Genomic DNA, 16786 nt, shown 5'->3' on the forward strand with positions numbered 1-16786 from the left:
GAGATACCATTTCTTCATTTTTTCCTCGGCAAGGCGGATTTTCTAATGCGCATAACTTCCTTTCTTCCCACACTTATTTGCTTGCAGTACATAGGCATTGTACACTGCAATGTCAAGAATGTAAAGAATCCTTTAGCATATCGCCGCATGATGGGAAATGACGCTAACTGCTGGTCTTGGCGGTCAACGCCCCCCATGCCCTTGTTATAGTCAACTATAACTTTGGATTTTAGCACTGGCTCATTACCCTTGTGCCATCGCTTTCCGGTGTCAGTGATTTCTGCTCCACTGTGGCAAGTGGAAATTACGGTGACAGGCTTTCGGTCCTGCAGTCGAAGCGCCATGATACCATGAGAAAACAAGGACTCACACTGACCCTTCTTAAGGCGCAGGCCTTCGAACTCTTTCGGCATGTTTTTTCTGTTCACTCGCACCGTTCCCACAGCACTGAAGCCATTATTTTTGATAGCCAAGAAGAGCTGGGGTGACGAATGCCAACTGTCCAAATAAATGGTGTGGCCGTCACCAAGCCTCTTGCCGACGAGATCAATGACGACTGCTTTGCTGCACAGCATTGAAGAGATTGCATCTGACTGTGTTTTGGCCGGTGTATATCGAAAAATTCAGGCAGCAGCCACTGGATGATTCACACAGCTTATAAAATTTGATGCTGAAGTGTGCATGCCTTGATTGGTTGAATTGTACGTATGGCAGGCGTGCACAGAATTTCATTAGACTTTCATCAACTGCAAGGCGCTCGTCAGGAGAATATGCACTTTCAAAAGCTTTGAGCAGATATTCAATAACAGAACGGAGCTTGCGGAGTCTGTCACCAGAGCTTGTGGCTTCTGCATTGCAAAAATGTAGGTACAGCTGCCAAAACCGCTTCCGTGGCATCACTTCTCCAAAGATTGGAGTTCTAATCGCACTCCTTTCAGACCAGTAGGCGTGTATCGAACTTTTTTTTTTTTCACTTGACTCAAGATACACAAAGCAATGTATACCTTCATCTCTGCTGGTGTTGTCGGGAATCATGAAGTGTCTGGCTTGGAACGCTGCGTCTCTCTTGCGAACTCGTTCGTGTAGTCTCACACGAATTCCCAGATCTCATCATTTATTAGGGCATTTAAAGACTCTAGCGGAGAACTTTTGCTAGTCAGGGTCCTATCCATACGACGTTTCAGCCCAGGTTACCCAGTAAATGGAGCTCTGCTTACTTTTTCAGCACTGTTGGCTTCTTCCCACACACATTCAAGCTTCTTTGGACACTTAACTGTCGAGGAACATGGGCTGTCGTCTCGTACTTCTGGCTCAGAACAGCTGTATGCATCGCTGTCGTCGTCGGATGATACAGTTGAATCCCGCTATAACGAAATTCACGGTGCACGAAAAAAAATTCGTTCTCGCGGAACTTCGTTATCGCAAAAATTTGACGTGAAACGCAGAAAGAATTGCCCAAGCAGCAGCAAAGGCGTTTAATGCCAAAAATCTGTAAGCTTGGTTTGCTTACGCTTCACGGCGAGCAACGCCGTCACGCGATTTTCGCACTCGGTCAGCAAACCCATTGCAACATCGTCATCTCGGACAGCAACGAAATTCCTGATGACATCAAAAGCGTCCATCACCTGTACGGCGGTTGCCGCAGCCGGCGCTTCCTGTACGTCGTCGTCTTCTTCATCGGAAGAGTCCTTATCATTCCGGGCAGCTTTTATGATCTGCTCATCACTCACATCTTCGTGAACAACACAAGCGTCAGCGCCGATGTATTCGTCGAGCTCGAGATTAGGCGGCACGGTTCCTATTTCTCCCAGCGTTTTCCAGGCGGCCGCGATCCCCGGAGCCGGTGACGCCTCTTCGTCGTCGTCTGTAACGCCTGGTGTTAGGCCAGCAGAGTGTACGGGTCGACCTTCGGCAAATCCGGCGTGCCTGAAACAGTTCACAATTACTGAGCGCCCCAGTGTGCTCCAGGCAGCAGACATAATCTGCAGTGCCACGTACAAGTCCACCTTCGTGTCTCGGCCGGTTTCAGTGTTAAAAAGCAGCCACTGAATTAACCTCCCGCAGTAAGCGCGCTTCAGGCTAAGAATCACACCCTGATCGAGAGGCTGTAAGACAGACGTGCAATTGGGAGGGAAAAACCTCAGCTCCGTGTTAGTGAGCTTGACTTCGTCGGAGTGATGCGCTGAACAATTGTCCAAAAGCAAGCAAACTTTACGGCCCTGCCGCTTCATGTCGCGGTCGAATGCCATCATCCACTCGGTGAAAATAGCGCGGGTCATCCATGACTTGTTGTTCGCCTTGTACTGCACAGGTAGGCTACGAGTTCCCTTAAAACAGCGCGGCTTGGCACTTTTGCCTATGACTAACGGCGGACGCTTGTCCGAGCCATCCATGTTTGTGCAAAGCAGCACTGTGATGCGTTTTTTGCTGTGTTTGCCGTCGTGACAGCGCTGCCCCTTGAAGTCTAGCGTCCTAGTCGGCAACATCTCGTAGAATAGCCCGGTCTCGTCGGCGTTGTAAATGTCTGCAGGCGCGAAGTTGCTTAAAATTCCGGCCATGTTACTCGCCTTCCAAGCAGCTGCTCCGTCCACGTCTGCTGACATTGACTCGCCGCACAACACTTTTCCAACGATGTTATGGCGGGCCTTGAAACGGTTTAGCCAGCCAATGCTGGCTTTAAAATCATCAATGCCAAGTAGGCATGCATAGTTCAAGGCTTTCTGCTGGACGATGCTTCCGGACAGGGGGACGTTGCTGGCTCGTGCTTCCACAAACCACGCATGCACTGCTTTGTCCAACTCTTCATGGAGGGGCCGCGTCACCTTTTTGTGCTTCGAGGATGTGCCTGAAGCAAGTGCCATTCTCACGCTGTCCTTATTGCCTAGAATCGTTGACAGCGAACTTGCAGGAATTCCGAAGTCTTCAGCAATTGCCGCTTTCTTCCTTCCGCTTTCTGCTTGGGCGATTATTTGAGCTTTTTGCTCAAGGGAAAGAGTTTTGCGTTTTTTCACTTGCGTTGCCATCGTGTCCTGCGGATGAAAACTCGTCGTTGTCGAAGAGAAAGGCAGCAAGTGAACAACGCGACCACGACACAAAGCCAAAATGGCGGAACTGCAATCACGTGATTTCATGCTTAATGTGGCTTTGGATTTGACTTGGACTTCTCGCCAATAAAACTAGTTTCGGTTTCGATTTTGAACGCGAAAATTTCGTTGAAGCGGAAACGCTCTGCAAAAATGGTTCGTTGTGCAGAGAAATTTAGGCCATTAATTCTTATAGGATACTCGCGGGGAATAAAAAATTATTCGTTGTCGCGGAAATTTCGTTGTGGCGGTATTCGTTGTGGCGGGATTCAACTGTAGCTCACAAGACTTACTCGCGTCACTAAACATCTCTTTCCCATCGCTCTCAAAGAGAATGTCTAAAATCTCAGCGTCGGAAAGAGCGCGTCAACCTCCGCGGACTGCCATTTTTTTGGACAAGACAGCGTTAAAGCAAAATGCAAAAAATAACAATACAAAAAACGTTTTTCCACCTGTGACATGCTGCCACCTGTTGAACATAGATACAAGTGTGTTTTAGCAAAGCACAAGCAGCGCCATCTAATAACTTTACAAAGCAACAAATAACAAGCGCCTGTCGTTTCGTCGGCTTTGGAAATACCTCCACAGCACGTGCCCCAGGCGATTTGCCGGCTTTGGTAGCAAATGGGTTAAAAGTTTGCAAACCACAAATGGTGCGATGGCACTTCCACAACCGTTCTAGCAACTACAGTGACTCCCTTTAATCAAAACTCGACGGGGACAAGGAAATCTGTTTCATTTATTGGCAGTTTCGTTTAATGGTTGTGACCCCCAAAGAAACTGTGCAACGTAGTTTGTTTCAGGTTGGCATGCCGCTGCTTCACTAAATAGGCATTCATCTTAGCTAGGCTGCACGTGTGCTCCAAGCAGCCCTCTCACTCAAAGTACTGCTGGAGTACTTGAACTGCTTGGCTAGCCTCATTAGTCGACACTGGAGAGCTTTGATCGTTATGATGTTCGGTCTCCTCTTCACTGTCATTATCGTTGGCTTCGTCGACTTCCTTCAATATGTCAGTCAAGATGTCCTCACGGCAGGTGACAGCATCATCATCAATAGCTTCATAATCATCCATGGTCACAGTGCCACACTTGGGAGCCAGTACACTAAAAACAGCTTGTGCTTCAGCAACTTCGTCAGGTTCTTCTTGGTCAGCGGCCACTGCTTTGGAAAAGCCAGCATGATGAAAGCAACGTTGAATTGTTGTTGCCGTAACTTCATCCCACGAGTGAGCCAAAATGTGGATGGCAGAGAGGAGGTCTACGGTGTACTCTTTGCCGCTGTCCATACACAGCATCATCCTTTTCAGGACGTGGCGACGGAAGAACACTTTAACATTGTGAATCACGCCCTGGTCCATAGGCTGGAGTATGGCTGTCGTGTTCGCAGGAAGGAATTCCAGGTGAATTGAAGTCAGGTCTCGCACTTCACCATGCACGGGGCAATTGTCAAAAAAAAAAACACGACCTTTCTGCCTTTTCTAGTAAGCTCTGCGTCCCTCTGCCGCAGCCAGGTTTCAAAAATGGCCTGCGTCATCCAGGCCTTGGTATTTGCTTCATATAAAACCGGCAGGTTTTTGACACCCTTAAAAACTCGCGGTTTCTTTGCTTTCCCGATAACGAGAAGCTTCAACTTCTCGGACCCGTCTATGTTCGCTCCCACAAGAACAGTGACACGGTCCTTACTGTGCTTACCCCTCGTGCACCTCTCACCTTTAAAGCTGAGAGTCTTGTTAGGCAGAAGCTTATAAAAAAGCGCCATTTCGTCCACGTTGAAGGCGTCGCTCGGCTCGTAAATTGCAAGTAGGTCTTGAAGCTTTTGCTGCTGCCAGTCAGAGCAAACATCGTTATCTACCATGGCACTTTCACCTGCTATTGTGCGGAAAACAAGGCCGTGGCGCTTCTTGAAACGGCTTAACCAGCCATCGCTGAATTTGAAGTCTTCAATTTCCATCTGCAGTGCAATGTCTCTTGCCTTCTCCTCCAAAACAGGCCCGGTCACTGGAAGATTGGAACTTCGAGCACGCTTAAACCACAGGAAAAGCGCCTTCTCGAGGTCCTCATGTTCGGCCAGACGCATCCTTATCCTATCGGGGGCGAAAGCGCCGCTGTTGTATGCTTTTTCAATCTTGTCACGATCCTTCAGAATCCTTGAAAGCGTGCACTTTGGGATGCCATGCCTTTTCGCGATAGCAGTTTTCGACCCCTTAGCACACTTCACATCATCAAGAATTTTCATTTTGGCTTTTAAAAACAACGCATTATGGGGACGCTTTCTAGCAGCTTCTTCCATACTACACGCCGGAAAGAAGTCACGAAACACAGTCACGGAACAGAGCAAAATGGCGCCCACACAATAAAAAACAAGACGTGCAAGGTACTGGATTGGATTGGATTCTGGATATCGACATCAACAAAGACGACTCATGCACAGTTTCGGTTTCGTTTATCCGAGTTGCAAGCAAAACGGGATTCGATTGTCGAGCGCGACTGCACAGATTGTGTATGAAACCAATTACTTTTTTTGAAATTGTTTCATTTAAAAGATGTTTTCGTTTATGCGGGTTTCATTTAGCGCGCGTCCACTGTACTGCACAACTGCTTCTAATGTGAAATTTGAAAACATATAGCAACATGTATTTTGTAGCACTGTGTAGACAGTCCTCAAAAGGATTCCACACAGGTGTTGGGTGTTTCTCCATGACAGCTGAAAGGGTGACGTACCTATGGGGTCCACGCCAGCATCAGGACCAAGCTCAGGCGTGGAATGCACAATTGAAGTCGCTTCTTCATCGCTAATATGGTGCTCAGATCCTGGCTGGACAGTTGAGCTAATACAGCAATTAAAGAAAAACAAAAACGGTCAGTTATGACAAGTGCAACCAGTCTAGACTGCAACGAAACAGCTACGCAAGGCACTTTTCTTTTACTTTGCCGACCTAGTGACTGGTTGGAAATTTGAAGGTGGTAGTTTAGAAGTAATGCTACCATTTCTTTCCAAGACATATTCAAGGGTTCATTAGAGAAAAACATCATGAGATGCTATATCAGCACTGTCCGACAAGAAATATGCCACTTTTACTGAGAAAGCAACATTGATAAGTCAATGAGAAAAGTAAAACATGGGGTACCAATACTGCTATCATGGCATGCCTGAGCCTCTACGACGTAAGTGTGGTCAGCTATGAGTGTTCACTTAAAGGGACAGAACACTGACCGAAATATGTCATGAGATTATGGTGAAAATGAAATGATGTTGCCTCATACAGTACAGACCAAGCACTATAATATAAAATTTAATTTGTCATTGAAAATCACATACAAACAACTCATGCGCTATGTTGCGGGGAAACCCTATTACTTTCAGTCTAGTACCCCCCCCCATGACATCTCAGCAAAATATTTTGAGCTCTCTCCAGTGCGTCTTTAAATAAAATCTACCCCTCGTTTCGCATCGTGAGAGGCATGCTTTCAGCCTTTGTCACTAGATTGCGCCACAGTGCTTTGAATTCTGTAGATGAAGGGGTGACAGTGCCCACTAAAACTTTTGTCAACGAGGTGTACTTTATTGTGCCATAACAGCCTTGAGTGTGGAAACTCAAAAAGGCTGCTACTGTACTCCAGAAATGACTAATTACTGTTTGGTGAGTGAAATTTAGATCTGTTTTGGTACTTCTTTTTTGCTGACCACCACGCGTCATCACGGTCACTGCTCACGGTTTCCAGCATCGGGCGCCACTAAAACGGGCGCATGCACATATAGAAAAATTCTCTAAAAAATTTTACAGCATTCCTGTCAAAGTGCTATGAAATCAAACACTTTAGACAGCAATCTTTCAATTGTGCCGAAAAAAATTTGATGCTCAAGTTTCAGTGTTCTGTCCCTTTAATCACCAAGAAAAAGTACTGTTTTATCCATTCAGGCTTCATTATATGAAGTTCTGATATCACTGCAAAACGACAAAAGCAACGTAATGAGAGCTGCTTCTAAATTTTCGATGTCAGTTCAGAAGTTCCACTGGCACATGACAAACTTTTATGATCACCAACTATTGTGCATGCAATCAGTACATGGCGCTACGCATATTAACACGTAGCAGCAAAGCACTAGTAGTCACACAAGGAAGAAAACTTATTTTTAATTGAAAGCTGCCTTGGAAAAGCTATTCAAATACCTTACAGTTAGCACAATCCACTGAGAGTGACAGTGGAATGACACTGGACGCTTGGGTGAAATGCTTCGGAAAACGTCTAGCACCAAGCTGTCACTGTCAGCGATCCGTTCTGCCATCATACAACTTAAACCCGCCTCGTGCGGTCAAGTCCGCTTGCGGCCCATAAGCTTTAAAACTGCAGACAAAAATTCAGTGCAAATTGCGACCCTTACCAGTTCAATGGTGAGGTGTCCTTGAGCTGCATCAGTGCCTTCCAGAAACCATGCGTCTCAGCTATAACTTTCTCCGCAAACTCCTGCAAAAACAATGTTCTCAATAAACCCCCTGTGCACTGTAACGATTGCACTATGATTTAACACAGCACACCATGCATCTGCTCCTGGTACTAAACCACTATTTATCACCTACGTGCCATAATATGCAAGGACCTTTACCACACTGGATAAGTTTTATAACATCGAGATTAAAAAAGATTATTAACTGAAAAGCAGCCTTCCCAAGGACTCCATTTGTCCATGCCAACAGCTGAAGACAGAGTCCAGAATCTGCTTGACAATGTGAAAGCTGACAACTGTAAACCTCCTTTAACCTTCAGACACCCAAGGCTAAGCTTCAATTCAGGATGAAAAGCACGAAAAGTACCCATTAGAATCAAGCCTACGGGATGCAGGTATCTTGGAAGGACCCCCAACTACTGTGAATGCTAACTTAAAGGCCCACTGTCCACCCTCCGGTCGAAAATATTTTCTTCCCCGGTGACTGTGAGACTTCGCCCCTAGAATGCAAGGCCGCAAATTGTTTTTGAAAAGAGTAACTAATAACGCAGTTACAGCCACTGCAATCACCCGATTCTGTCATGCTTCTCTCCTTCCGTTCCCTCGCAAAGATTTTTCACTCTTCTGCCCGAGGTCGTCTGGCCTCCGCAAGACAAATTCCCCTTCCTCCTCCGCGTTTGGCGGGAGGTGGGGCGTGGCACTCCGCGAGCGCGAAAAAAAAAAAAAGAAAAAACGGCCGAGGGAGCGCGCGCCGCTGGATTCAGTCTGGCTGTGGAGAGGGAAAAGCGCGCAGCGAGCGGTAGACTCCCATCCTTCTCCCGTCAGTCAGCGAGACGGACCAATAGACGTCGTTCGCGGTATGTACGTCATTACTGTGGGCCGTCGGGCCAGCGCAGGAAACTGGGAAGCTGGCTTCCCAAAGGAGAGCATGAGAGAGCTTTGAATTGTATTTTCGATGCTTTGCGGCGTGCGTGTCACTGTAGCATTTTGCACAGACTATCTCCGGTACCTGATCGAAACACTGGGCTCCTTTGCTTAAAAGGGCCTTCCCTGGACAGTGGCCCTTTAAGTAAAAAAAATATGTGAACAATAAAAATGTTATCTTGCACACATTCTCATTTATGGCTTGTTTCTGAATATACAGCATCTTTAATTCAGCAGAAAAACAGTCCTCTTCCTCCTTTCGTTGTCTTTATTTCTTCCTTTGCTAGAAGCAACCCAAAAGGAATCCATGCAACTGAAAAGTTTTGGAACGAACTTGATTTGTAGCACAAGTGCTTAAAAAGGAAGTTTGGCGGCTTAAACGTACTTTAAGAAATTATGCTACAAATCAAAGTATGAACAAAGAGCCCTAAATGCATGCAGAGAAGATCTGTACAGTTACATTTCATAATTGCGCCATTTTCAAGAGCTGAACAATTTTCTAATGTAGTACCGCTATTTGGAAATCAATACATCCCAAGAGCAAACAAGTTCGAGGAAATGGAGAAAGAAAGCAAAACCCTACTGGGATTATTAACAGCTTCTCAGTGGCAGTGATGCCCATAGCACCAAAAGCAGTGCACTGCTACACTTTTACTTCACTTCCAAATGACGGAACCAAACTACATTAGCCTGTTTAAGCTGCCATATGTACTTGTAAGGTCAGTGTGCAGGCAGACCAGAGGAACATCACCAAGGTACTAGAGTAAATAGTAGCAGCATACTCTCTCTCTCATTCACACACACACACACACACACACACACACACACACACACACACACACACACACACACACACACACACACGCACGCACGCACACACACACGCACACACACACACACACACTAAAGACAATGCAGACAGACACTCACTGCAAACAATGCACAGCGTGTTATTATACATAATAATTAGGGGGGGACTAACTATACAGCCTACCCAAACGTCCAAGCTCAGACTAGTGAAATATATAGAATCAGGCATTTTCTGAGCCTGAACTGGGCCTCAATTTTGAATTCTTAGGCTGGGGCTGGGACCACCAACATGCCAGTACATAGATGGGCATGTCAAGCACATATGGTGAAGCCTCATCTGGCAACAGATTAGGAACAGACCAATTATGTGGGCTAAGTGTGCCTTCTTCTTTGAAACGAAAAGCTTCTCTAGGCTAGTCAACTCAAGAGTCTCGCATGTGCTCCGTCGTCAGAAAAAGCCACAGCTATGCATGCGCAAACCATGTGACGAAGAGGAGGAGGAGAAGAAAGATGCACTGCGCTAGGTTTTCAAGCCGTCGGCGTGGCACCGTGACATGGTATGACGGGAAAAAGAAGAAGAAGAATGACAGGAGACGAGGCGTCGAAGCCACTGCTCAGGCCGAAGCCACTGCTGCACGGCGGAATGAAAACAAGAGGAGGCGGCGGGCAGAGGAAAATGAAGAACAGCGTGCCGAGAGGATGGAAAAAAGACGTACGAGTGGCGCAGCAAGACGGGCGCGTTTTACTGCTGAGAAGAACACCGGATGTGACGATGAGGTTAACCATTTACGAAAAGTGGACCTTGACATTCTGGTGAGTGGCTATGCTACTAGTGAGTTTCAGCCTCGCTTCCCAGACAATCCATTTGAAAGTGTGTGTAGTGGGCCAACTACGCCAAGGAGCCACAAGCTAAGCCATGGCATCGCCAAACCTTTTCGCTTGATATCCAGGCTTAACCAAGCTAAGCCACCATCAATTTTTTAATTCACTGGGTTGATTTTCCCGACATGCTGCCTAAATATTTTTGAGAAATGAAATAATCTATACACTAAAAACAGGACAACAGTTCATGATGTCAAAAGGAAAGCCTTAAGTTCACAGACTGACTTCATAGAGTGCAACTGATGCAGCACAGTTCAGATTAGCTAAGAATACCCATGCCCAGTTGCAGGCATGAGATAATTTGAATGATGCTTTTCACAAGCTGAACAGCAGCACAAAAATCCGTCAACAGAACCCAGAGTCTGTAAATGGCAGACAAAGCTGTTGTCAAACAGCCATTCTTTGCAGAATGCAACGCGTAATAATGCAATCATGGAGTGAGCAGTCATAAGTAGATTGAGGTCAAAGGCGATTAGATGGTGCCCCATCTCAACTTCCATACTTGTGTGTAGCTTAGCTGACTAGCAGCAAATGAAGAGTCAACAACCCTGTGGGTTCAATTTTGCAGCACACAGCCATGCATGCTCCAAAGGTTGATGCAACGTCTCCTGCTCATCCGGGAAAGCAACCACCACAGCAAGCAAGGTGGGTGAAGCGTTTTTATCAACAGAACTAATTTGCATGCGAACTAATGCTTTTTCTCTGATATGTGGACCTCCATACATCCTTTCAGCAATTGGTACTGGCACGAGGCGCGTAATCCCGTGGCTCAGCCGAGTATATTGAAGCCCGCAAATAAGTCGACCCTTCAATCTCAAATGACTATTGCAAAGACATGGCCTAATATGCAGCAATACATGGTAACACAAACAGTAAAGTACATAGGCTGAAACCTGGTGAAAAGCATGAGACCTTCATACACACTTTCACCATGTTCTGAGCACATAGTTATTTATGAGAACATTTTAGGGCCTAAAATGATTATATTATCTGCAGTGTGAAAAATGTATAGAAAGTTTCCAGGGGTACTTTACATTTACACTATTTCTTTGTTGTTGTGTTGGGGTTTTGGCGCATAAGCGACTAAGGCTATCACGCGCCAAGTACAAGGTTGTTAGTCTCTACTTTCTGGAAAGGATTAACCCATTTTTAAGTTGTTATAGCTTATTAAGGAGCATTGCTTCTTTTAGGAACCCAAAAATGTGAGAAATTTCAACCAGTGCATCCTTTTCCAAAAGCAGGCTGGAATGAAAAGGGATCTGTTCATTGTGAAGCGGTGCAAAATATTCCTTAGTTTTTCTAACTTAGCACATGACAGTAAAATGCGATTTATTGGTAGTTGACCTCTGCATCCTTCACATTAAGGTTTGTTTTCTTTTTTAAGAATGAAGCCATGTGTTAGGTGTGTGTGCCCTATGCAAAGCAGACATAAAATGACTTCAAAGCGCTTTTGGTGGTTGTGCGATGTCTATCCCTCGACGACTGGTTTGACAAAGTGTAATTTATTGTTTATTTCATTGGCCCATGCAGTCTGCCATTTCAATCTCAGTTTTCTTTTTACGAGCCCTTACGAGTTTCATAACGTCTCTATGTGGAATGTTGACTAGTTGTATTTCAGCATTACGGGCTGCTGTGGCACGTGTCTGCTCTTGTTGCCGCGGATTTCAACATGGCTTGGTACCCAGCCAAGCATTATTGACTGCCCCTTTGCTTTTGCATCTATTACAGTGTGTTTTATATTTCCAATTAAAAGTTCCGTAGCATTTCTGTGATGCAGTGCTGAGATTACACTCAGAGAATCTGTATAAATGATGTTTCCAAAACTTTTCTGTAGTATTTCTTCTACAGCCACAGAAATGGCATGGCATTCAGTTGTGAAAACCGATGAACACTCGGGCAACCTTATTTTTTCCCATTTATCTTGTACTATACTGCTTCCAGCGTAACGCGCTGTCTTAGAACCATCAGTATAATATCCTGTATAATCTTTGTATTTTTCATTTAGTGTCAAGAACTTTCGTACATGTTCATGCAGTGTTTGTTTCTTATGAAAGTGGGTTAATGTGAAGTCACACACACAGGGGAAATGGTACGAGGGTGGCAGTGGGCATGGCCTCCGGGCAATATGTTTAATTCATGGCATGCCTGTTCAAAGCGGAGGATTAGTAGTTTGATTGCTTGGGGTTTGTTGTTCAAGAGAGTTCTAGATGGGCAGCTTGCGACTATTGAGTAACATAGGTGTTTCGGTAGGAACGTTATTTTCAGTGTATATGCACACGTGAGCATCGTCTCCGGTCTTTAAAGGGCGGTTCATTTGTGTCAATATAAATGCTACTTATGGGAGATGTTCTATATGCGCCAGATGAGAGGCGCAATCCCATGTTGTGCACTGGATCCAAGCGTTTCAGATACGGGTTTTGCTGAACCATGTACTATGTATGCTTCCATAATCTAGGGTAGAGCGTATTACAGATTGACAGACATGTAGAAGGCATGTCCTGTCAGACCCCCAGTGTATCCTTGAGAGTACTTTCAGTATCTTTAATGACTGAGATGCTTTTTCCTTGAGGGCGTTTATGTGGGTTAAAAATGTTAACTTTTTATCAAGCTAATGCCCAGAATTTTTTTTTTTTTTTTTTTTTTTTTTTTTTTTTTTTTTTTTTTTTTTTTTTTTTTACAGGAAGTAAGGTTTTCTTTAATTGTAGATTTGGGGCAATATGCAAGCCTCGTTTCAGGGAGAACAGAACAGCCACATTTCTGTGGCTCACACGTGGTTATATTAGAGAATGTACATGCAATCTGGTGATCGTCAACATAAAGTGAGTACATAATGTATTTCAGGATTTCTCTGGCTATTTACAAAAAACAGAGTAGTACTTAAAATACACCCTTGGGGAACTCTGTTCTCTTGAATAAAACTACTCGAAAGGGTTGAGCCCAGGCGTACTCTAAATGAACGGTTTGATAGCAAATCATTTAGGCAGTTTAGCATCTGGCCTCTAATACCTAGAACTGCTAGGTCAGAATGCCGAACCTCCAGTTTGTGCCATACGCTTTTTCCACATCAAAGAAGACGGCAAGACAGTGTTTATGTATAAATGCTTACCGAACAGCATTTTCAAGTCTAAGAAGATGGTCCGTCATTGAGAATGCTTTTTTAAAACTGCAGCTGATGAATGTTCAGAACTTTACGCAATTTTAAATTAAAGCTTAACTGACGGTTCAAAACACTTTCAAAAGATTTAGCGAGGCAACTTGTGGGGGCTATAGGCCGGCAGATATGAGGGGAATTTGGCAGCTTTCCGGGTTTAAAAGAAATAGAAATATAACAGCTGTTTTCCAAGCTTCCGGTACTTTTCCTGACATGAATATTTTGTTATAAAATTTCAAAAGTACATGTAAAGCAGAAAAAGACTGTGTAGTGGGAAGAACTAGAAACTGCTGAAGTGACCTAATATGTTTGCTTGTTCCTGTAGAGCTGTTTGAATACCAGCTGCTGTTAAAAGAGGAACTGTTTAACTTCTGCACCTGCTCCCACATCTTTTTTTGACATAGTTATGCTGTTTATAGATGTGTAACTTTTCCATGAGTCTTTTTCAGCCTTTTGTCGGATGTATCACACTTTTGCCCTTGCATTTTTAAAGTTTATTAGGTTGTCATAGGTTGGGTACCTCCTGAAAATTCCCCAAGCTTTATCTTGCTTCTTTATTGCTTCCCTGCATTCTTTAGAATACCAAATTTTGTGGTTGCACTGCACTATCCCGGAAGACAGATAGATGGCGATTTCTGCTGTAGCGAGAATACAATTTGTGAACTTTTCGTTCAGTTCATCAACATTGTATTTTTCTGAACATATTTCATGCAAACTAGCTTTTTCTTTAAAAGCTGCCCAATCCACTTAATGCAGCTTGCAAGGTTGAGGTTTCATTGGAATGACTGCAGGTGGTAATGATAAAAACTGGAAAGTGATCACTCCCACATGGGTTATCTATAACATCCCATGTAATATCGCTAAAAACAGATGGTGAACTAAATGACAGGTCTAAAACGCTCATTTTCCTGAATTATGCAGAGCAGTATGTGGGTTTACCAGAATTCAGCAAACCAACGTTATTAGAAACTATAAGCTCCTCCAAAATTTCACCTCTGCTGTCAGTTTTTGTGCTTCCACAAAAGTCAATGTGCATTAAAATTCCCAACTACCAAGTATGGTTCTGGTAGCTGGCTAAAAGGTTTTCCAATTCTTGCAGTTATATTCAGATGTGGTTGTAGATATATAGTGCATACTGTAATGATCTTATGCAAGGAGGGTGGCTGCTACAGCTTCAAATCTGGTTTTTAGTTTGACTTCACGAGCTGCAATGCCTCTTTGCACAATGATAGCTCCCGAGAGCCTGTCTTTTTGGTCGATCCAAGAAGTTTTGCTGTCTCTGCAATGACGAAGAGCTGCCTTAGGTCATGTCCATTGTGTCGCCAGAGACGCTGGACGTATGTGCATGCTGCACGTGGACATTTGCATTAGACCTCACCCTCGTGGGCAGAGGTCTTGGGGCCAGCTGCCCCTGAGGGCCCCGTGACCTGCTTGGCACAACATAAGCTGCTTCCGTCTGGGGCGAGGACGGCTCTGCCACAGTTCCATTGTCTGTGGTCTGTGCAGGGTGCCGAAGGCTGGTGTGATGCATCGCCCTGTATCAGCACACCAGTAGTCTATTTTCGGGGTTAGAGAGAACGTCTTTGCAGTTTCAACGCATTTTCTGGCTCTTTGGAAAGAGATATTTCTGTTGCCTTTCATGTAATTCTTTGCCTTTTTTTACATGACGGACAGGACCTAGAGTAGGCCCTCCGCAGTTTGTGCAGCATGGTGCTGCTGCACATATCTCAGAAATGTGATCCTTTGCAGAGCATTTCGCAAGGTTTGGTGACAGTGGCAACTTTGGGATTCGTGATAAACCTCTGGCACTTGAAACAACGACGAGGGTTCCAGATATATGCTCGCACTGATATCTTTGTATATCCTACTGAAATCTGTCCAGGGAGTGTGGAACAAGTAAATATCAGGACAAGATGCTTGGATGGTATTTCTTTGTTTTCTTTTCTTACTTTGATCTTCTAAACTTTTATTGTTTTTATTTGGCAAGTCCATCCTGCATTTCTTCTTCAACGAATTCCATGAAATCAATCTTTGAGATCCTACCGCGGGTGACCTATGGGGTGTGATGGACACTTGAATGCCTCCAAATGACTTGATGTTTGGAAGTTTCGGCACTTGGCGTTTGTCATTTAGCTCTAGGAGCAACTCGCCGCTAGCAAGTTTCGTGGCCTTGTAACAGGGGCCTATGACTTCTTTGAGGCACTTGGCAACAATAAATGTGGAAATTTTCCTGGCTGGTTTTTCTGGCACTTCACTGTGTAATTCAATGTGTGCTTCAATGTGCTATTTTGAGAACACTTCTTTTGTTTTGGCGTAAAATTCAGCAGTCACATCGGTCCGCCCTCGTTTCAGAGGCCCATCATGCTTGGAAAATAAAGGAGCCATAAAAAAATATTCTGTTTGGCCACGGTGTGAGTCACCCACCATGGAGGCCAACTAGGGGATGTGACAAGAACTTCGATATGAGTCATGCCTACGACAGTTGTACACCGCGACTATAACCATATATGACAGATCTCAGGGTAGTTTTGCCACAAAACAAGGTTAACCCTCGCAGTCTGGAAGAAGGAAAAAAACCAAGAAGAAAGAGAAGACAGGACGGTTTTAAGAAAAGAGATAGGAAAGTGAAAGACGGAGGGGAGGATAGGAAAAGGAGACTGCAGATTTCCCCCAGGTGGGTCAGCCTGGAGGTGCCGTTTATGGGAAGCGGGGTGTAAAGTAGTGTGTTGCCTCTGCCGAGGGGCCTTAAAGGTCCAAACACCAGGTTCCCCTTTTCCCCAGACACGACGATGCCACGCAAAGCTAAGCATGGGTGCTCGGGGTCCGTGGTGCTGCACACTATTTCCTCCTTTAAAAGAGCGCTAGGTGAACTACATAAAGCCTGCACATTCGCTACCCTGGAAAGGTTATCAGTCAATCTAAAATTAATATTGTATCTAGGGATTGCAATTCCTTAAGATATCTGAATGTTCTGTTGAGGACTCAGTGCGCAACTTTTGCTGTAATCCTTTGCACATAATGTAGAAGCCAAACAGACAGTTGCAAAAATCAACATCCAGGACATGAAATTTAGCAATCTAGCTATGCAACCCTTACAACCTGATGGGTTGGGACTGTTGGAAGGCAGCAAATAAAACTTGTTTCAGAATACATACATGAGCGCATAAAAGGAAATCACAAGGTGATGTTAGTGCACAGCATGTCCACAGAACTGACCACCCACCGAAGATGAAATGCAGCAGTATTACAAAACAATAAAAAGAGGTGACTGTACCCTGTTCTTGGCCTCGCCATTAAATGCGAATTGGTTCTCCGGCTTGCCATCGGGAATCTTATAGATACGAAACCATTCATTTGTTGCCTGCAATTGGATAGACTATTTATGAAAAATGCACACAATTCCCAAGCAGCAACCATTCATGCACATGACACCCAAAAGCAAAGGAAGATCTTTACACCTGTTTTGAAGAATAAGACGGGTGCTGCCAG

The 16786-nt window shown here is 44.7% G+C and overlaps 1 protein-coding gene across 2 annotated transcripts in view; it reads right to left on the reverse strand.

The window, feature by feature from the left end:
• Positions 1-16786, reverse strand: part of Nurf-38 (Inorganic pyrophosphatase Nurf-38) — a 64577-nt gene that overhangs the window by 11427 nt on the left and 36364 nt on the right. For both annotated transcript variants that reach the window (XM_084588240.1, XM_084588238.1), the window contains exons 8-10: positions 16572-16658; positions 7468-7550; positions 5805-5911 (exon numbers count right to left, since the gene is read on the reverse strand). In XM_084588240.1, coding sequence (XP_084444366.1) covers positions 5805-5911; positions 7468-7550; positions 16572-16658 — 277 coding nt within the window. The remainder of the gene's footprint in view (positions 1-5804; positions 5912-7467; positions 7551-16571; positions 16659-16786) is intronic.

The sequence above is a fragment of the Amblyomma maculatum genome, chromosome 1 (genome assembly GCF_055883805.1).
Source record: "Amblyomma maculatum isolate TAMU_Amacu chromosome 1, ASM5588380v1, whole genome shotgun sequence".
In the NCBI taxonomy this organism is placed as follows: Eukaryota; Metazoa; Arthropoda; class Arachnida; order Ixodida; family Ixodidae; genus Amblyomma; species Amblyomma maculatum.